This window comes from Doryrhamphus excisus, linkage group LG21 (assembly GCF_037039965.1).
Source record: "Doryrhamphus excisus strain RoL-2023G ecotype Guam linkage group LG21, RoL_Dexc_Guam_v1.1, whole genome shotgun sequence".
Lineage (NCBI taxonomy): Eukaryota > Metazoa > Chordata > Actinopteri > Syngnathiformes > Syngnathidae > Doryrhamphus > Doryrhamphus excisus.
In genome coordinates, this window is record NC_136377.1 from 10,987,849 (window position 1) to 11,008,981 (window position 21,133).

General features: G+C 41.5%; 2 protein-coding genes across 2 annotated transcripts; one reads left to right on the top strand and one right to left on the bottom strand.

Moving 5' to 3' along the window:
* The first annotated feature begins 538 nt into the window (after positions 1-538).
* On the top strand, positions 539-8,468 carry wdr44 (WD repeat domain 44). Its single transcript, XM_058087453.2, has 20 exons — positions 539-1,035; positions 1,584-1,617; positions 1,898-1,975; positions 2,053-2,671; positions 3,068-3,216; positions 3,296-3,391; positions 3,834-3,970; positions 4,574-4,657; positions 4,733-4,839; positions 4,907-5,058; positions 5,138-5,276; positions 5,348-5,412; positions 5,726-5,842; positions 5,922-6,044; positions 6,115-6,306; positions 6,389-6,490; positions 7,048-7,163; positions 7,339-7,466; positions 7,555-7,689; positions 7,753-8,468. Exons 1-20 carry the CDS (start codon positions 959-961, stop codon positions 7,839-7,841), a joined length of 2,739 nt encoding a protein of 912 aa, XP_057943436.2. The 5' UTR covers positions 539-958; the 3' UTR covers positions 7,842-8,468.
* Positions 8,469-8,519: 51 nt separating this feature from the next.
* Positions 8,520-20,822, bottom strand: LOC131138496 (U2 snRNP-associated SURP motif-containing protein). The gene is made up of 24 exons (XM_078787538.1): positions 20,804-20,822; positions 20,481-20,565; positions 20,289-20,400; positions 17,139-17,245; positions 16,982-17,049; positions 16,797-16,897; positions 16,556-16,620; positions 16,315-16,480; positions 16,037-16,236; positions 15,504-15,547; positions 14,063-14,167; positions 13,916-13,982; positions 12,584-12,744; positions 12,348-12,510; positions 12,195-12,274; positions 12,032-12,119; positions 11,828-11,956; positions 11,562-11,751; positions 11,401-11,481; positions 11,280-11,337; positions 11,052-11,199; positions 9,389-9,499; positions 8,907-9,082; positions 8,520-8,837 (listed from the first exon to the last, which is right to left on the bottom strand). The coding sequence occupies exons 2-24, from the start codon at positions 20,556-20,558 to the stop codon at positions 8,723-8,725; spliced, it is 2,613 nt and encodes an 870-aa protein (XP_078643664.1). The 5' UTR covers positions 20,559-20,565; positions 20,804-20,822; the 3' UTR covers positions 8,520-8,722.
* Positions 20,823-21,133: the final 311 nt, after the last annotated feature.

Genomic DNA, 21,133 nt, shown 5'->3' on the forward strand with positions numbered 1-21,133 from the left:
GTCAGACTACAGGAAACATCTTCAACAATGGAGAATGAAGAACAAAAATAAAACAAACAAACCAACCCAGTTTATCAACTAGCTCTGTCAATAAAAAGGGCCTGTTGTTATAGGATAATTGCTTCCAATCATACTTTCTGATTAAATGTATAAACCTTATCAACCATTATTTCAAGGATTAAAAACCCTTCTGTCAGTGATGTTTTCTCTAAGATCATTTTCTAAGAAAGTCCAGAATGGCATTTTGCTTATGCTTTGGGGCAGTGTGGCTACTCAGTGAGGACAGAAACTTCAGGACAACAAATGTTTTCACTTTTAAGTCTCAAAATACCAGAACAATCTAAAACGACGCAAAAAAAGTCATTAGGTTTATAGCTAGTCACTTTTGAGAAAATATGACGCCAAGATAGATTTAAACTCGCCAGATTTAGCGACAAAATTTCCCAAGTTGGCAAATACGGCTCCTATATAGGTGGCGATATGCACTAGCAACACTCCGATAAAACCAAAGAAGAAGAAGCACTTCGGGCCTCTGCCCCGCCCTCTGGGTAGTGGCTGACATTTTTTTTAAGATTATGGTTTGTTTATACGGTTGTTCAGTGTCTCCGAGCAGCTTGCCAGTTGACGTGTACTGTTTATTAGGGAGCCGTTTTTCGCTGTTGCATTCATGGACGGTGCTTTGCCCTGCACTGCACAACATTAAGTGACAGAGGCCACTCTCTTAGTGGTGCTCAGGTAGCTAGAATTGTAGTCGCAATGTATTTGGTTAGCTAGTCAGCACAGTATAGCTATCGTAATGATGTGACGTTGACAGGAAAGCCGACCAAGCCCTTTTCATAACACCCATAAGGTCGAAAAGGAGAAAAATACAAAATGTGTCAGCGCGCTTAACTCGTTTGTAAGATAGGCCTTTAGGTAAAGTGGGCAAGGCTAGCTCGAGAGCTAAATTAATGTTAGCATGGCGTCAGATACAAGTGACACGGAGGAGTTCTACGATGCTCCAGAGGACGTACATTTCAGCCCATCTCCTAAAGTGTAAGGACACATGTTTTCTATGTATACCTAATTACGCATAAGTAGTTAAAACAGCCCCGTCCTGTTATTTTTATTGTGTTTTGTCCATGTTCTAAGGTAAGGTACTTGAGCAAGTCACCTGATCTCTGGACTATATTGACTGCGGAGGAGTTGTTGTCTACCATGTATTATCCCATTAAACACAATATGTTACAATTTTTTAATTGAAACGTTTTGAACCACTGCTTCTTGGTAATGGTGTACTATTTGTATTTGAAATCTAAAAAAATAGGGCTGTTCTCATAGAGTTAATTTTCATTCATACTGTAAATCTATTTGATCTATATTTAGACAGACATGATATTGCCACTGGCAATAGGTTAGTTTATATAGAACAAAATTACATGAAAGTACATCACATGTTTACATCTGCAAAATACAACACATTCAAATAAAGACTAGGAATATTGTCAATTAAAGGCTAAGTCTTTGTAAATGTGGCTGTACCAGTGTTTGGACACCTTTTTTCATATATATAATATTTGTTTACCTGTGTCTATGCCTTGTAGGTCCCCTGCCAAGTTTGCCATTCCTTCCCCAAAGGTATGTTTACATACACGTATGTGGAGGCATTCGTTGAGGTTTGTTTTATTGGCACTGTACATAGCATATTATATCATTGCACTTGCCTACAGCCACGACTGTTAATGCCAATGTTTTTTGACCATGCACCCAGCGACTTTAGTAGACTCTCGTAAACAAATGCATTAATTGAAGGTACTTTTAGTGTTTAAATATGTCCATATATTGGCTCTCATAAAGTCAAAGCTAAAATGAACCCGACCACATCTTTTAGTTTAACCGTTTTCATTGTCATGAACAGCTCTCCCGGAGATCTGATGACATGTGTTGTGAAGGGGCTGCTGCTGCTGCTGTTGTGGCTCAAGATGATTCCCTACAGGTGTTGTTTTCTACATTGTCACTTTTATTTCTGAGTTTTTCTTTTTAGGCTTTACTGTAATTGTGTCTCTATCATAGATTATTGATAGCATCATTGAGGAGAGTCAAAAAGAAAATGGTTCTGCTGCTGTTGCTGAGCTATTGGAACAACTCCATGTTGACATGACTGTGGAAGCCGAGTCAAAGGACGAGAGTGACAATGCTCAGGAAATTCCTGTGCCGCTGTCTGCTGATGAATCTCATCCGATTGAGAGACCAGCAGCTGACGAGCAACCGGAATGTGCGGCGTCAAACGGAGTTTGTTCTTTATCTGCCCCCGATCCCTCTGACCTTCCAGGACCTTCAGTTGGAACACAAGAAGGTGTTCAACCCCCGGACATCACCAGCACAATAGGACAGATTCAGCCAGATGGGGCCCTTGCGCTTGCTGAAGGGGAGCAGGAGCAGAGGCCTGCTGACATTTTAGAGCAGGTTGCGTTCACAGACAGGCCGATAGACTCTTTAGACACATCTGGGCCTACTAAACCCCCACGGCAGTTCACGGTAGAACCAGACATTGTAGCCAGCACCAAGAAGCCTCCACCCTCAAGACCACCGCCTCCCAGTGGAGGTCCTCCACCCAGACCACCACCGCCATCTTGGCAGGGTCTCCCTTCCAAGAAATCTCAGGAGTGTCTCAGACCCAGTGGGCTTGAAGGTAAACAATACTCAAACATACTAATGCATGGCATAAAAGCAACACGAAACAAAAAATGCAGTGGCCTGGCTGATTATTGTAATAACTATAAGACGTGTGTCTCAATACTTTTTGTCTGTCATATGTTACATGTTTGATTGCTGCGAAATTCTAGTACAGGTATTGTTGACTTAAAGTTCGTGAGTAAATGAGTGACAACCTGCAGTGTTGCAGGTTAATCATACACAGACAGACTTTTATGGCCACTATGCATGAACAGAAGTAGGGTAATATTTTCATGATCCTTTGTCAGTTTATATTCTATACATGTAATAATAATTATCTCAAGTGCTTATAGCAGTGATTGAACATGAAATGCTTTATGCAGGCATTGACTAAATCCTATTTTTCTTACAGTATCTGGAGTGAGTCCAGTTAGCGGTGACCCTCTGGAACCATCTGGTCTGATGTCTCCAAGTAGCACTGTGAGGAGTCTGACCAGAGAGCTGCAGCACTCCTTGGATCTAGCCAGTGCCACCAGTGGGGACAAGGTGGTGACCGCTCAGGTCAGTCGGGCTTTGGTGCTAATCATCACAAACATGATTGATGTGTATTTGACATATATGTTTTATGTGTGTGTTTTAGGAGAATGAGGGTGAAGACGTATCATCTCAGGGTGAAGGACAAGCTCCAGGCCCCCAGCGGCCACGCTCCAACTCGGGTAGAGAGCTTACTGATGAAGTAAGTGTGTTTGTCTTTCATTCATTCATTCATTTTCTACCGCTTTTCCTCACGAGGGTCGCGGGGGGTGCTGGAGCCTATCCCAGCTGTCTTTGGGCGAGAGGCGGGGTACACCCTGGACTGGTCGCCAGCCAATCACAGGGCACATATAGGTGTTGGTCTTTATGGACTTTATTTATATTATATTCACACATGCCAACATGTAAAGTGTTGCCTTGGTTAACGTCATTAATCCGTTCCAGAAGGTCCGACTCAAACCAAAACGGACTCTAACCAAAGCAAATATGCCCACATGCAATAATGTAAACCCAATTAATCTGTTCCAGACACACAAAAATGTTAACACAAAACACATTTTATAGACCATGATTGTAGTTGAAAATAATCCAAAAATAATAAAAAATGAATTTACAACTTAAACCAAAGAAACTCCTTAAAACAGGAAATCCTGGCCAGCGTGATGATCAAGAACCTGGACACTGGAGAAGAGATCCCACTTATACAGGCAGAGGAGAAGCTTCCTGCTGGTATCAACCCCCTCACTTTGCACATCATGAGGAGAACCAAGGAATATATCACGTAAGTAGATCAAGATGAGGTTGGAGTTCTTGTTAATCCTCCTGGAATGATGGCACGCTCTGAATTTATTTGCTTCGCTTGCTTTTTAACAGTAGCGGAGAGATGGGCGCAATGTTGTTTTGCAGCCCCGGAGGCGTAGCGGACGTTAAGCATACGTACTGTACATACTACACCTTGTTCTCTGATTGGTTTATCACTGCCAATGTACATACTGTATGTATTACGTATAGTTCTTTGATTAGTTTATTGCTGCCAGTGTCGGTATTATGTCCCCATGTCCCTGTTACCAAAGCAGAACAACATTTTTACAGATTTTGGAACTCCAGCTTTTAACCGCACCTCATAGTACATAAAATTTATCATCATCAATGGCCTTTTTTTAGTGTGGATAACTTTTGTAAGGTGTTCTTGTTACCCCAGACCTCCGCACAGTAATTCAGATACGCTCAATACGCATGATTTTGAGGTTCAACAGCTAAAAATGCTATGCTCATGCTAACCATCCAAATAACACTTGGTTTCAGTCAAAGCACTCTTATAGGAATCCTTTGAAAAACGGCTCTAAAAGTGTTTTAAAGGGAAGTTGATCCTGTTCCTTTGTAGGAATGATGCAGCTCAGTCAGATGATGATGACAAGTCGCAGGCTCCGCTGGCAGACACGGATGGTGGAAAACTGAAACAGAGAACGTAAGGATCTGCATTTTATTTTCCTTTGCCTGTTTCAGTACATGAGTCATTGTTTATGTTGATTTGTCCTGACAGAACTCAGTTAAAGAAATTCCTGGGCAAGTCTGTGAAGAAGGCCAAGCATCTTGCCGAGGAATATGGAGAGAAGGCAGTAAACAAAGTAAAAAGTGTTCGTGATGAAGGTAAAAGACAGTAATGCACCGATCAATCATTCACTGAACATGAATTGTCATAATGTGGCCATTTCAGTTTTCCACACAGATCAGGACGATCCATCCTCCAGTGATGACGAGGGGATGCCTTACACCAGGCCTGCCAAGTTTAAGGCAGCTCACAGTTTTAAGGGTCCTTTTGACTTTGATCAAATCAAGGTTGTGCAGGATTTGAGTGGAGAGCACATGGTAGGACAATTTCAACTTACCATCCTCTCTCTTGAAATGAAACTACTAAGATAACAACAGCGTTTCGTCTTGTGCTCAGGGGGCCGTGTGGACAATGAAGTTCTCTCACTGTGGTCGGCTTCTAGCAACGGCTGGCCAAGACAACGTGGTTCGCATCTGGGTCTTGAAGACTGCCTTTGACTATTTCAATAACATGAGGTTGAAATACAACACCGAAGGTATCTATCTATCTGTCAGCCACTCAAATCGAAATTGTTTTCGAGCTGACGGTTTGTGCTTGTCTCCTCAGGTCGGGTGTCACCTTCTCCATCTCAGGAAAGCTTATGCTCCTCCAAATCTGACACTGATCCTGGGGTTAGTGGATTTGTATTCACAGTGAAATCTCGCTATTCATAGGATTTCTTTTTTTTGTTTGTTTAAAACGAAGCATCCAAGTTTTGCTAACTCAGTTTCTGTGAAGAATGGATAATAGCTGTTTTGAAGTTGGGACACTATAGACAGATTTTGGCCAGGGAATCTTTTATTCATGTTGATTGTGTATTTTTATATTATTTGTTTATAGAACACATTGAGAATGATGAACAGCTCTGTCACCCTTCTTCCAAGCACTGTGAGCTGATGAGGCGTTTAGGCGCTTTCCCAGACTGATGACATGTTTGTGTTTTAGGCATGTTGTGCTCCAGAGGACCCAGACACTGAAGACAGGAATGCTCCTTTTCGTCAAGTCCCCTTCTGCAAGTACAAAGGCCACACAGCTGATCTATTGGATTTGTCTTGGTCAAAGGTGACATCCCCTCAGCCTTTTTTTTTTATCATCCTTTTTTAAATGCCTCTCACACCGTGCAATTGCTGTGTCATTCTAGAACTTCTTTCTGCTGTCATCGTCCATGGATAAAACGGTCAGATTATGGCACATATCCAGGAGAGAGTGTCTCTGTTGCTTTCAGCACATCGATTTTGTCACAGCGATCACATTCCATCCCAGAGTAAGATAACAAAGCAACAAATTCATACAATTCACACAATATTAACTGTATTTTGTTTTTCACCTCCCAGGACGACAGATACTTTTTAAGTGGCTCACTGGATGGAAAGCTGCGGCTTTGGAACATTCCAGACAAAAAGGTGGCGCTGTGGAATGAGGTGGATGGTCAAACTCGCCTCATCACTGCTGCCAACTTCTGTCAAAATGGGAAGTATGCAGTCATCGGAACCTATGACGGAAGATGCATCTTCTATGACACAGAGGTAGTCCAGTGTTTCTGTTTAGCACATTCTGGTTACCTCGGAAACGTCATGAAAAGAAACATGCTCTTTGTCTATTCTGCAGCGTTTGAAATATCACACTCAAATACACGTCAGATCCACCAGAGGCAGGAATAAAGTCGGACGCAAAATCACCGGTATTGAACCTTTACCTGGAGAGAATAAGGTACCCTAACTATACAAGCTGGTTGTAACATGACATGTCAAATTCTCATATTGTGCTATTTAGGTGTCAGAGGTCTTACAATATGTGTAATTTGAAGTGTGTAGGCCAAAACGTAGCCTTCCAGATTGAATTTAGAGCGTCAGTTTTGAGTTATGGACTCCTATGGAGCAGCTGCATACAAAGCTTTCTAGAGCTTCCAGAATGTGCACGTCTTCCTGCCTTCCAGTTTTGTGTGTCTATAGTTTTAATGCTAATCTCCACACCTTTCTGCCCAACAGTGTGTCTCCATGATGCGCTATTATGCATTTTATCCACTGTTTACATACAGTACATGGGGTGTCACAGGTGGTATCATCTCCACAAGGAAGAACGTTTGTCATGAAAACCTGGTACTTCAAAAGTTACTGTTGGAGTACTTCTTCTTTCAAAAGTAGAGGAAACAAGTGAGGGAGATGATACATTTTTTTCGATGCCTGGGTGCTCATAAACAGGCTCAAGGGACACGCACTACTGTTAGAACATCACTTAATAGTCCATTTTGTATTTTACTTTCATAGATTTTGGTGACCTCAAATGATTCCCGTATCCGCCTTTACGACTTGCGGGACTTGTCTCTATCCATGAAGTACAAGGGTTACGTCAACAGCAGCAGTCAGATCAAAGCCAGCTTCAGGTGAGAGGAAACAGTTGCAGCTAACTGATAAAGCTTGTCAAGCATGTTTGTCGCCTTAAGTGTTGGCAAGGGACCCTTGACTCTTAAAAGCTTTTAGTCACCCCACAGCCTCTACACTCGTTTTGTCTTTTACACGCCACCCAAATGGCTTCCTAATGCAACTGCCGTCCCGCAGCCACGACTACTCTTTTATCGTCAGCGGCTCAGAGGATAAATACGTGTACATCTGGAGCACTTACCATGACCTGAGTAAGTTCACATCTGTACGGCGGGACCGCAATGACTTCTGGGAAGGGATTAAAGGTAATGATGTTATGTTTCATTAGTGAAACAACAGCATTTTAATGCCAGCACTTGCTTATAATGCACATTTGTATTTGTTTTCTGACAGCACACAACGCTGTGGTCACATCAGCCATTTTTGCACCTCACCCCGGTCTCATCGTCCCACAAGAGAGTAGTGCAGAAAAACCAGAAGCAGAGTGCAAGAGCCTGGACTCCACAGAGTCTGAAATGATTCCCTCAGGTATGTTTGCGCCATTATGGGAACAACACTAATGTTTAGATGCTAAGGAAAGTTGTGTTCCAGGTGCCCTTAAAACAGATCACACTGAGGTTCTGCTATCTGCCGACTTCACTGGAGCCATCAAAGTGTTCATCAATGTGAAGAAATACTAAACATTTCTTTGGACCTGTCACGTGACCACCTTCTCTCACCCAGGTGCATCGCAAAACGAGAAATGTGAAGGGAGGGGGTGGGGGGTTGCGGTTCATTTCATCTTAAATACCAAGCAACTGTGAGTAGTGTTGCATTTCTAAAACGCTGTAATTGCCATTGTAGTGCAAATTGTGGTTAAAGCAGAAACAATGTGTCCAGGTGGTGTTCACTGACAACTGTATGGTGATCCATGCAGATCATTTTTAACTCTTGCAAGAAACCATCTCCTAAGTCACACGTTTCAATGTGTCTTGAAGTTATGGTGATTGTACAAATGTTGAGTCACCGATCAACTATTTGTGCCTAAAAAAAAAAAAAATATCTAAATCGCTTTTTGTAAGTGTTTAAGCCTCTCAACATTTCCTCTGCTGTTGTTACAGGAAATCTGTACATGTTTATTATTGTTAAACGGGGCCGGTTATCTTTAAAATATACTTTTCAGAAACACTACTGGCTCTACATTTGATACATTTCACTATATTGAAAAGACTGTAGATTTACAATGTAACATTGCACATTAATGCTTTTTGTAAGCAACTTAATGCTCTATTGATGTCCTCAATAAAAATGCTTGTTAGTATTTTTAAGCGGTGTTGATACCTGGCCCTGGCACCTCCTGGGAAGAACTTACAGATGCATATAATCACTGAGTGATTTAATGTCTCATCATTGCACATAAAGTTATTTTGTAAACAAACATAAAACAAAAATAGAATTAGTGTCCAAATATGATACAAAAGAGAGCAGAATTGTTGCGTGGGATATTTGTTTGGGACCAAGACAACGGAGCACTGTGGAAGTGGTGGACACCTGCTGGCTGTCGCAGGCCTGGAGTCCAGAGTCAATGTTTACTCTTCTTTGTCTTCTTATGGGAGCGATGTGGAGACGGTGACCTGGACCGCCGTCCCCTCCAGTCTGGAGATGGAGATCGGGATCGTTTGGACTGTCTGGGACACCTGGGGGGGTAGAAATAACTTTAAGATTAATACATTCTTTGCACACTCCAGTCATATCATAGCACTTGCTTTAAAGGAGGGATGCTATTGGATTTCTGGGTGTGCTTGTCAGAATCTCGACTCCGTTGTCTGTCTCCATCTTCGCTTCTTTTGCTCTTCTTTTTGTCCTTTCGGTCCTCCGTTGATCTCTCTTTAGATTTGGATGATGATCTCTCTGGCTTTGCGTCATCATCTGTTTCAAACTCCTACAGGAGACGGTAAGAGTCCAAAAAGGTATACAAACTCAGTCATGTTGGTTCTGTGGGACCAGTATGTTCCTTTTATATTTCTCTACATATTATGTCTCTACATTTATATATATATATATATATATATATATATATATATATAAATAATCACACCAAGCTACACTGTTTTTCTGTGCTCCTAATTGTACTTATACACACACTTGTCAGTGTGGCCAATGCAAAATTTGTCATTAAATATTTATCTTACAGAGTGGCCATTGCTTTTTTTTTTTTTTTTTTTGCATCTCAACATGATCCAAATACCTTCTGTAGAAGTTTATTCCGATATTGCTCCACGTGCTGTTGGATGCTCATTCCAGGTTTCCTCTCCCTCTTGCCACTTTCCAACTCATCTTGGACCTTCATAACCTTCAACTCAGTTCAAACAGGTTCAGTTAAAGTACTTCAATTTTCACATTCCAATATGGTCCCAATACAAGGGGGGTATCAAAACGACCTCCTCTTTAAAGACAACGCTCACTATTAATGGTTCATAGTGCATACAGTGCATCCGGAAAGTATTCACAGCGCTTCACTTTTTCTACATTTTGTCATGTTACAGCCTCATTCCAAATTGTATTAAATTAATCTCTTACCTCAAAATTCTACACAAAATACTCAATTTTTGACATGTTTTGAATTAGAAATAGAAAACAAAAAAATCACATTTACATAAGTATTCACAGCCTTTGTCATGAAGCTCAAAATTGAGCTCAGGTGCATCTTTTTTTCCACTGATCATCCTTGAGATCTTTCTACAGCTTAATTGGAGTCCACCTGCAGTAAATTCAGTTGATTGGACATGATTTGGAAATATAATAACTGTCTATATAAGGTCCCACAGTTGACTGTGCATGTCAGAGCACAAACACCAAGCATGAAGTCAAAAGAACTGTCTGTAGACCTGCGAGACAGGATTGTCTTGAGGCACAAATCTGGGGAAGGATACAGAAACATTTCTGCTGCTTTGAAGGTCCCAATGAGCACAGTGGCCTCCATTATTCGTAAATGGAAGACGTTTGGAACCACCAGGACTCTTCCTAGAGCTGGCCGGCCTTCTAAACTGAGCGATCGGGGAAGAAGGGCCTTAGTCAGGGAGGTGACCAAGGCCCCGATGGTCACTCTGTCAGAGCTCCAGCGTTCCTCTGTGGAGAGAGGAGAGCCTTCCAGAAGGACAACCATCTCTGCAGCAATCCACCAATCAGGCCTGTATGGTAGAGTTCCAAATCATGTCCAATCAACTGAATTTACTGCAGGTGGACTCCAATTAAGCTGTAGAAAGATCTCAAGGATGATCAGTGGAAAAAAGATGCACCTGAGCTCAATTTTGAGCTTCATGGCAAAGGCTGTGAATACTTATGTAAATGTGATTTTTTTGTTTTCTATTTTTAATAAATTCAAAACATGTAAAAAAAAACCTTTTTTCACATTGTCATAATGGAGGATTTTGTGTAGAATTTTGAGGTAAGAGATTAATTTAATACAGTTTGGAATGAGGCTGTAACATGACAAAATGTAGAAAAAGTGAATACTGTGAATACTTTCCGGATGCACTGTATGTTTATTATTCTGTTTCCTGCTTTCATGCTGGTTATTATGCAAAAATTGATAATTGCAAGTCATTTTATGGTGGACAAATTATCATTTAACAATTGCTGTGAAACATCTGTCTCACTATCGTCTGTCTCTATATCGCTAGCTGTAAAGAAGTGTTGGGACATTATCAATACATTGGATAATTATTATGGGTTCTGATTTATTTTCCAAAATGCGACTTATCCAACTGGCATGGAGTATTACACTCATACAACCATGGCCCTGCTATGCTGTCCACCTGTCAGTGTTTGTCCCACTTGAACCCCATTAAAGCTGTAAACCTAGGGGATTTAAAACTTAAAACGTGAATATCCGGCTTATATAGACTTACTTCCAGCTCTCTCAGTCTTTTTCTTTTGCTCTCAGACATCTGAAGACCTCTCAGTGAGCGTTGGAAATGTGCACTGTCAAATTTGGGGGAACTGCTGGAGTCATCACTGCTGTCACTGTCTGAGTTGTCTCCATCCAATGAGTTGACACTTGAGAGAAAAGGCAACCGAGGTTTTTTTCAGATGTGCAGACTGACTGAAGATGCAGCGAAACAATGACAATAACTTACCTGACATTCACGTCGTCGTCCCTGCTAGACGCAGCACTCCACTTGGACTCAGGCAAGCCTGAAAGACAAAGGAGGGAGGTGGGTGTTGGAAAACTCTTGAAGACATTGTGACCCGTGTTACCTTGAGAAAAAGTCCCATCATCGGCTGTCTTCTCCCACTTGGACAAAGGCGCTCTGGAGAGAGGCACTTTGCTGTCATCCACTGAGAACAAAAGGGAGCTAGGTCAGGACACTGGCGCCACACACCACACCATGCATACATAACAGCCCGGCTTGGCTCACATGGCATTCCATCAATGTCATCGACGCCACTTCCCAAAGGAACGCCATCTATGTCATCAACAGGCACTCCATCCAGAGGGTCCCAGCCCATGGGGCAGCCGTCAAGGTCATCGGCTTGCCCTTTGCGCAAAGGTAGCCCATCTATTAGAGTGCTGTCCAGTGGTGCACCGTCAACGTCCAAGGAAGCTTCCTACAAGAAGAGTAAATACTTTTGGACCCTATGGACACATCTGTTGTGGATTGTAGAAAGGACATTTTGTGGTCACCTCTGCCACCTCATTTGACACCTCTCCAACTTTGGCAAACCCCAGGAAGATGTTTTGGAGGTGGATAAGATAAGGCTGAGGGTATATGGCCCAGTCCTCCCAAGCTCGACAACAACTCGTCACCTTTTGCTGTTCAAAGAATAATAATGTCATATTTTATTTGTATTCTTTTGATAAAACATCATCTGCGTGAGACATGGTTACCTTAAACTGTTCAGCTTGCAGCCTGGCTTGTATGTTTTTGTACGCTTCATGAAGCTCCCCAAATATCCGCGCTAGCTTTGATTCAAAACTAAAAATAAATGGGCAGAAACAAATTACAGATGGAAAATAACAATAACAACAAGTTGAAAAGAAGGAGTCTTACTGTTTACGATAATACGATGCCCCAGCGACTTTGGCACAGGAGTTGTACAAAATGTCCGATACGAGATACAGCCTTGCGATCTGCTGAGGCACAACGCAGTTAAGGAAAATGATGCGGCAAACACAAACATAGCATTCATGGAGGAAAGCGCACCTTCTTCTGGAGAGACATCTGAGGCAAGGAGAATGATTCAGTGATGTGTGTCACTACTTCCTCCGCTGCGTCGGCCCGCTCCAGACAGAAGAGCATAGCATCGGCGACGTCTCCTCTGCTGGGAGTGAGCTCCTGGAGCAGAGTCTCCAGCTGCTGCTTGTGCCTGAAGGTTTATCCAACAGAAGTTTACATACACGAGCCTGAACATTAACAGTATATCTTCTTGGCATACTCACTCGGCTCTGAGGTGGCCTTTCTTCACCTCCTCCTCGGGAGCCGTGGCCTCCTCCTCCTCGTCGTCTCTGTGCATGTAGCTATTCAGGACAGGCGGCCTCCACAGGGAGCCTCCACGGAACATACGGAAATCAGAGGTCCTCCACTTGGTCAGAGACTCTCCCTGAAGAAGTCAAGGTCAAATATATACCCTCACCAAAACACAACAAAGAATCTTCCATACGCTGTACTGTATGTATGGAATTAGATGCAGGTGATAATTGGAGTGTGTGTTATTTCATATTCTGTATTTATAACCATTTATTTGGAGTGCATAGAACTATGAACCAATGTTAGATCCATGGGGACCCATTGTACGCAAGGGGGCACATTTTCAGCAAATGCTTAGTAGTACTTATTAGTCATGTCAAAGTGCTACACGGTTGCCAAATACTAAAATACAAGCCAGTTTTCAAAAAAAGGAAAGAGGGCGCTTTACTGTATATGAATTTTACAACAATGTTCTTCTCTGCCCTTTCCTACACTCTGCTACCTTTTAAGCAGAGGGCACGGGTTCAATCTGGACGTTTAAAACAAGTTGAGCCTTCTCTTGTTTTGACTTGCATTTTGTAAATAGGGAAGGGTGGGGGCTCAGATGAATTATTTAACATGGCTGATGAGGTCACTGTAAGCAACAGTACAGCAAGCCCACGCCCACAGTTGAGTAGCAGCTAACATTTTAAAGCACAGGCAGAGCTAGTTAAAGCTGCTGGATGCTGACCAATCATGATACTGTAAATGCAGCTACTGCCATCTTGTGGTGTTGATGAAAATAAAATATCAGAAGGTTGCCTACAACCTCGGCTACTAATGCTACTAATGTTTTTTTTACCTCAGGTTGAATAGCCACCACAGTGGTTACTGTATGTGCTTGTAGACCATACACCTGTATGGCAATATCACACTCAGCATTTAATCGAATAGAGGCAGTAACTGAACCTTTCACAGTAGAATAAGCATTATCCAATTAGTGGCGGGGTGGCCGTGGTCACCCTGAGTCACTCTCTGGCCACCCCCACGGATGGGATGGAGGATTTTGACAACGCTGCTCTGTGGTGCAGACCGTTAGTTAAGCCTGCATGGTGGCCAGTGGTAGCCATGGCCACCCCTGGTCACTCTCCGGCCACCCCACTGGCCATACAGACAATTAAGGTATCAAGTAATTGCCACCACTATGTGAATAATGGGTGAATAACTCCACCCTAATTAAACATTTCTGGCTCTGTCATTGCATCCAATACAAACAAACTATAACCACAATAACTATTAAGCGGTATAAACTGTTCCATACACACCTGGAGGATGGAAAATAGCTTCCAGCGATAGTAAACATGATTTTGACTCTTATTGTCAAAAAGGAACCTGAGACAAAAGCAAACCAAAGTTAAGTACCTTTCAGGGGAGATCCATGGCACATAAAACATACTAATAATGATTTGTACCTGTAATCCGGGTTGCTCTTTTCTTTGTTCATTATTACAGCTTCAAACATAGGACCTTCACGCACCACAAACTCTATCATTCGATGGATGAGGACCAATACATTTCTGTGGGTGGAAATTGAGACCATCAGATGAGGATTTATTTATGTCAAAGCCTCAATGTTCTCTCTGTCTCAGTTACAGTGTTTGGTTGAGGGGGAGATCTCTTAATACGTCTTTACACTGCGCTAGTGACCCGTGCAAACTGCAGACCGGCTCTTTGCTCTCACGGCATCAGTCCTTGCCAAAGCATTTACTGTCTGAAAATGAGGAATGTAAATATTTGCCTGTCTAAAAGGACGCACCCTTTCGTAAAACGTGCAAAGTCACTGCCCTCTGCAGCACACTAAATAAAATTGGAACACTTTATTATACATCTTATGTGTCAAAATAATCCCTTCATTAAAAATATATGGACAAAAGTATTGGGATACCAATCTTGACTATCTTATCAAGACATTTTTATGGCGATGACATGTAGCATTAGCGTGAAACTGCCCTTAATTTGATTTATGGCTATAATATAATCTATTGCCTGCTAAGTCGTGGTGGTTTTGCTGTGTTTTTGCGGGGTTTAATGTTTAATTAATGCAAATTACAATGACACTGCCTTGTGATGGAAACATCAATGTAACTATCTTAGAAACCCAATTAACAGCGGCAGTAGAGGAGTATTCTACACTTGTCTCTAGGTGTCAGTAACATTACATAGAAGAGACAATAGCCACCAGGAAGTACACTGTCAATGCTGAATTTGTGTCTAAGATTATTTTCAATTAGAATATCCACTATATTGGTTAATAAAGCGTAACAGTGACTACAGGGGTGTTATTTCATGTCTATTAATGGTAAAAACCATATTTAGAAGGTGATAAACAGGTTTTCTATGCCGTAACTATGAAAATATTACATATGTTATTATTGAATCCTACTTCATGGAAAAAACGTCAGTTTGGTACTAATTAACCACAATAAACAATGGATGACGGAATTGCAGTCAACCTCAATATACTTAAATCTATATACCTCTAAGTCAATATACCCTGTAATGTATTATTTCGCAAAACCAAGTGCCCAGACAATGTTCCGAGCAGTTTTTTTTCATTATTGTGCTGCTAAATAAACCACCATGGGACCAGTAATTTGATAAAGGTGATGTGGTGCTATTAAATTCTATCTCGTGAGGATGAGAGGGAATTCAGATACAGAAGATGAAGATTTGATGGATTTGTGGGAAAAGATGAATAAAAAATATGATGAGTGTATTGTTAAATAGTAGAATAAAGTTCAACTAAACTCACTGTTTTAGCATTCATATAAAATGTAACATGCAGTATCATAAATATATGTTTTTATATTGTATACTGTAACAGCTGCTCGGTCATAGGAGGAGTGTGTGTACCTTTCGGTCGGGATGACCACTTTGACTCGGGCTTCGGACAGAGTCTGTTTGTGAAGTCAAACCAAATAGTGAAAATAAATCAAATGTGAGTATTTGTACAGATTAAACACTGCAGGATACAAACAGCAACAAAACAGTATGACAACTTCCATAGGTAGGGAAATTGTGGGGTGGAGGAGAGTAACACAGATGATAACTTCATGATATTACAATAAAAGGAACACTGAAGGTGGTTCTATTATCAGAAATATGCGCTTCATCTTCCCCTTTGACTATGTAATATGGTGCTGCAGGCGTAACTGTCCACAGCAAAATGCCACAAAGTTTTGCCTCAACAGCATGAAGCTATAGGAATTCTAATACCAATCAACATTTAACACATTTTTAAAATTCAGTTGTTGTATTAGACTCCAATATATTTTGCAGGCATGCCTAATGGAGTGCCTGGTGATACAGTGCTTTATAACAATAGTGTTAATATGCACTTAATAGTAAATATACCAATGCAAAAAGCCCAAAAAGCAAGATGTTACCTTTTCAAGATCTACTTTGGACATGGCCAGTGGTTTGGTGAAATCATTTCGGAAGCGACCCCTTGGCTGGGCGTTAAAAGGTAGACCAGACTGGGGTGGTGGTGCGGCCCTCACCCCCGACGGTGTGTAGAGAGGCTGAGGTGGAATTCTAGCTGGTTTGCCCCATCCTAGCTTCATTTCAAACCCCATAATCACTTTCCCTACAAGCCCAAATGAACCCATCAGTATAGGACATCACCATGTGGACCATGAAAGGACTGGAGGAAATGAGAAGATACCATCAAGTGCTGCCAAAGCCCGCTCTGCGTCTTTCCGTGTCATGAAAGCCACAAAGGCTCTGTTGGAAGTCCTGCAGCGCTCCTCGTCTGTGCGTGGCCACATTATCTTCACACTGGCCAGCGGACCATACTTACCAAACTCTTTGCAAAGGATCTCCTCGTTCATCTGGAAAAAAAAAACAACATTCAGAGTGCATGTGTGCTGCAACATTGTTCAATCAAAGTCAACTTTGTGGCCCACCTTTGGACTGATGCAGCTGATGTAAAGGTTAGTAGTGGTTGGCACTGTTGGGTCGTCGTAAAACGCTATAAAAAAGAATGAGGGGCAATTCAAGCTAAAATAATATGGATAAATGTATTAAGACACATTTAAAATCAAATAAATGACTGGACTGCTTGAAGGAACCAATTCCATGTGTTCTTCCATTTACACTTTCTTTATGTCAAACACGTGTCCATATGGTGTACAATAGGCCTCTTACTTGGTCGTCCTAATAAGGGTGAGTCCACAACTCCATATCCTCCACCACCACCAGGTTCATTTTGCTTCCTTTTGTGTCTTTCCTCACGCTCCTCCTGTATTCTACATTGCCCAATATGAGAAGTATTGTAAACAACAAAGTCAAGGATTGAAGTGAAACCATGTGAGGAACGTGTGTAGACTCACAGCTTCAGTTCCTCTTTGAAGAGCTCCAGGTTACTCTTCTTCTTTTCCTCTGCCTTCCTTTTAAAAGCCTGTGAATCACAGAAGCCGCCTGTGATACGTGCACATTTAAAATAAAATTAAGGGGTGGGGGGTGGCACATGTTTGAGTCCACACTTACAGATTTTTTGCTGTCTGCAGACGATGGTGAGACATCTTCAGGAGGCGGGACAAACTTTGTGGCAGGTCGATAAAGTTTACTTTTTGTGACTTCTGCCGCTTCCTCTTCTGTAGGAAAAGAATTGTTATGTCATGTTCAGAGAGTTCAGGGCTATCGGGGGAAGCTGCGGGAGACATTTTACAGTAATAATAAACGTGGCAGCTCGCCACAAATATATTTGGCGCTATCTGTTCACCCCCGCTCATAAACCCATTCTCAGGCACCTGTTCTACCAGAGAAGAGAAGCACGGCGTAGGTTGCAAACTTCATGACTTTGTCGCTATATTTAGCAAGTAATCAGACCCCTGTAGAGACTCTTTTTTTCAAGAAATCTAACAATAAATCTAAGGTAAATCGGACATAAAAACACGTACCGCTGTTCTGAACAATAACGTGCTGACCCAACCCCATCTAAAATGCAGGGGTAGCTCAGTTTTGTTATTTACATGAAAAAAAGGTAATTTGGAGTAATTTGGGCAGTGTAGCAGTATTTTTAATTAAAGTGTGAAAAGTCAAAAAGTACAAAACGTGGCATACACAGGTTTCCAGTGGTGGCACAGAACCGGAGAAGTTTAACACGACCAATCTTAATGCACATTTGAAGCAACATCACACGGAAACCTCTGTCAGGACGACAATAAGTCATTAGCTATAACGAATATACTGTATGTATGTATAGACACACTGATTTGAAAAAGTGTTTCGGATAAAACAAGTTTAAATATTAGACAATGACAACACAACTGAACACAAAATGCAGTTTTTAAAAGGAAACTTTATTATTAAGGGAGAAAAAAACAAAAAAACAAACCTACATAGCCCTGTGTGAAAAAGTGATTGCCCACATGTTAAAACATAATTAATTGAGATTGATCAGTCTGGAAATGGTTATTAAAGCCTTTTTTAAAGCTTTGGGACTCAAGTGAACCAGCGAAGTGAATTCAAGAAGCCACAAAAGACCCCACAACAACACCCAAAGAACTAAAGGCCTCACTTCAGGTCAGTGTTCATGACTCCACCATAGGAAAGACACTGGGCAAAAACGGCCTGCATGGCAGAGTTCCAAGATGAAAACCACTGCTGAACAAAAAGAACATTAAGGCTTGTCTCAATTTTGGGAGAAAACATCTTAATCCCCAAATACTTTGTGGTCTGACGTTGACGAAAGTTGGACTTTTTGAAAAGGTGTGTGTGCCATTACAGGTGGTTTAAAAGTAAAGCTGCATTTCAGATAACGAACATCATACCAACAGTAAAATATGGTGGTGGTAGTGTCTGGGACTGGTTTGCTGCTTTAGTACTTGGAGTACTTGCTGTGATAAATGGAACCATGCATTCTGCTGTCTACCAAAAAAATCCTGAAAGGAGAATGTCCGGTCTCCTGTTTGTGACCTCAAGCTGAAACCAACTTGGGTACTGCAGCAGGACAATGATCCAAAACACACAAGCAAGTCCACCTCTGAATGGCTGAAGAAAAATAACATGAAGACTTTGTAGTTGTCTAGTCAAAGTCCTGACCTGAATCCTGTTGGGATGCTGTGACATGAGCTCAAAAAGGCGCTTCATTCTGGAAAACTCTCCAATACGGCAAAGATGAGTGGGCTAAATTCTCTACAGCACTGTAAGAGACTCATTGCAAGTTATTGTTTGATTGCAGTTGTTGCTCCTAAGGATGGCCCAATCAGTTATTAGGTTTTGGGGGCAATCACTTTTTCCACACAAGGTTTGAATTTTTTTTCTCCCTCAATAAATAAAGGTTTATTTTTTGGGCCAGTAAATATAAATAGACATATAAATAAGTAAATTGCCACCGCATATAGATTGCAGTCCTGAGAGAAACACTTCATGTTTTGTACATTCAGTGAGGCATGCACTCTTCTTGTCTGACATGATCTGTTATTTTCTTCCCAAGCCTTAAATATTTTCTGCAAGTTTCATTTTTTCCAGAATGTTCCATGCTTTCTGTAAACGTTGACCCCAGGCTCACACTGAATCCGCTGCGGCTCCGGTTCCGATCCAGTCCAGCTTACCGCAAAGTTCCACTCACAGTGACTCCAGTAAACGCAGCGGCGAGCTCTGCTCCGGCATCTGGAAAAAAAAATTAGAACCCTAACGGATTCTTTCCGTTGTGCTGTACGGCCGCCGGAGACAGAGCTGCACCGCACGGAGCTAGTGTGAGCATACTAGAGGGATTTCAATCTTGCGGAATGCTTCAGAGCCGCGACTGATTCAGTGTGAGAAGCCATGTGTAGCTCTACAGCAGGGGTCGGGAACCTTTTTGGCGAAGAGAGCATTGAAGGCCAGATATTTTAAAATGTGTATCTGTGAGAGCCATATACATTTTTAACATTGAATGCAATAAAATGTGTGCATTTTTATGTAAGACCAACAGTTTTAGATATAATGGGCTCTAATTGTGTAGACCAGGCACACTACCGCACGCCAATGGGGTGTGGCCAGCACACTTTCGTGAGCAGCGCAGTGTCTAATAATAAATCAAATACTTGTTGCCATTAATATAACTTCTGCTGCTGCATAATTTTGCACCATACTCAGTATATTTCATTCTTTTGGCCATCTTCATCAGAAGGCTTGGTTCTGCAGCTTTAGCTAGGTGACTATTTGACTAAAGGAGAAAAGTCTACATTTACATGTTGACATCTCAATGACCGAGGTAGACTACCGCATTACCCAGTAATAATCGAGTTTTCGTGTTTGACTTGGAAAATATCTTCAAGAAAGATGGATATAGTCGGCCGTATTGCAGTAGAAAATAGATGAACGAATTAAAATGCATAAAAAAAGTTGTTGATTTTTAATATTATTTCTGTGATGTTTACTTTAAAATGTTAGCAAAAATACATTTTTATTGTGGTAAGAAATGCTTGAGAGCCAGATACAGTCATCAAAAGAGCCCTACCTGGCTCCCGAGCCATAGGTTCCCTACCTCTGCTCTACAGGCTACGTCGACTGCTGACACATGGAGGTTAGTTACAGACACCTAGTCACACAGCAATGCGTGAATGGATGTCATATTTTGTATAGTTACCATGTCAAAAGACATACAGGATTTGCTTTTTTTATGCAGGTTTCAAAGTGTTAGCACCTGACCTTTTGTTGCATTCACAATGCCTCCACGAACAAAGGTTTTCACTCCACTTTTCTGGTTGGGCTCAAAAGACGCTAAAAATTCTTCAAAGACAACTGCTGCCTTTTCTTGCTCCTGGAATATAAATACAATCTATGAATGCAGATACTGACAACAACTTGAAATGGCATTTTACAGGACTACAATATTGTTACCTTTTTCTTGAGGACTTCTTTTTCCTTCCTTGTCAGTGTTTTGACTGGGGTGACAGTGCTTCCCTTCCTGTCAGCCATTCTTGAACTGCAATAATAGAAAATACTCAGCATCATCAATAGGCAATGAAAGTGTGATCCTCTGTTTATTAACCTAATCGCATGTAATCCCACATGTTACAGCCTTTCCATGAACTGTTGCACCAATTTGGGATTCAAATGACTCCAAATCCTGTTAGTTTCCATACCCTCTTGCCTGTGCATCCTAGCCCGAATGCTTCCACCTAGCTAGGCTGCCACTATCTATCTTTCCATGCTTCCTTCACCTGAATCCACGTCCTTTGTCCTTCTCTGCACCTTTTCCTGTAATCATTGGCTCTCCTTTTGTAAACCACCCATTACACGACAGGAATGACAAGACCACTAACAGACTCCACCACTAAATTGCAGCATACACTTGACATATTTGATATGCGAGACCCAAGTGTTCTAAATTACAGTGCGTGGGGGAAACAAACACATTACAGCACTTTATAATCGTTCCACCAAAATATGGATACCGCATACCTTTGCTGGTTTCAAACACTAAAAAATTACGAACATTCAAGGTGAAATGTTAACAAACAAACTCCACTTTTAGCACAAACAATTGAAAG

Excerpts from the sequence above, each read along its gene's own strand:
- wdr44 (XM_058087453.2), top strand. The coding sequence starts at position 959 with ATGGCGTCAGATACAAGTGACACGGAGGAGTTCTACGATGCTCCAGAG. Across the intron at positions 1,036-1,583 it reads TTCAGCCCATCTCCTAAAGT|GTCCCCTGCCAAGTTTGCCA; the intron begins GTAAGGACACAT and ends TATGCCTTGTAG. Across the intron at positions 7,690-7,752 it reads GTCTGAAATGATTCCCTCAG|GTGCCCTTAAAACAGATCAC; the intron begins GTATGTTTGCGC and ends GTTGTGTTCCAG.
- LOC131138496 (XM_078787538.1), bottom strand. The coding sequence starts at position 20,558 with ATGGCTGACAGGAAGGGAAGCACTGTCACCCCAGTCAAAACACTGACA. Across the intron at positions 11,338-11,400 it reads TGATGGGACTTTTTCTCAAG|GCTTGCCTGAGTCCAAGTGG; the intron begins GTAACACGGGTC and ends TTTGTCTTTCAG. Across the intron at positions 11,200-11,279 it reads GACGACGACGTGAATGTCAG|TGTCAACTCATTGGATGGAG; the intron begins GTAAGTTATTGT and ends TTTTCTCTCAAG.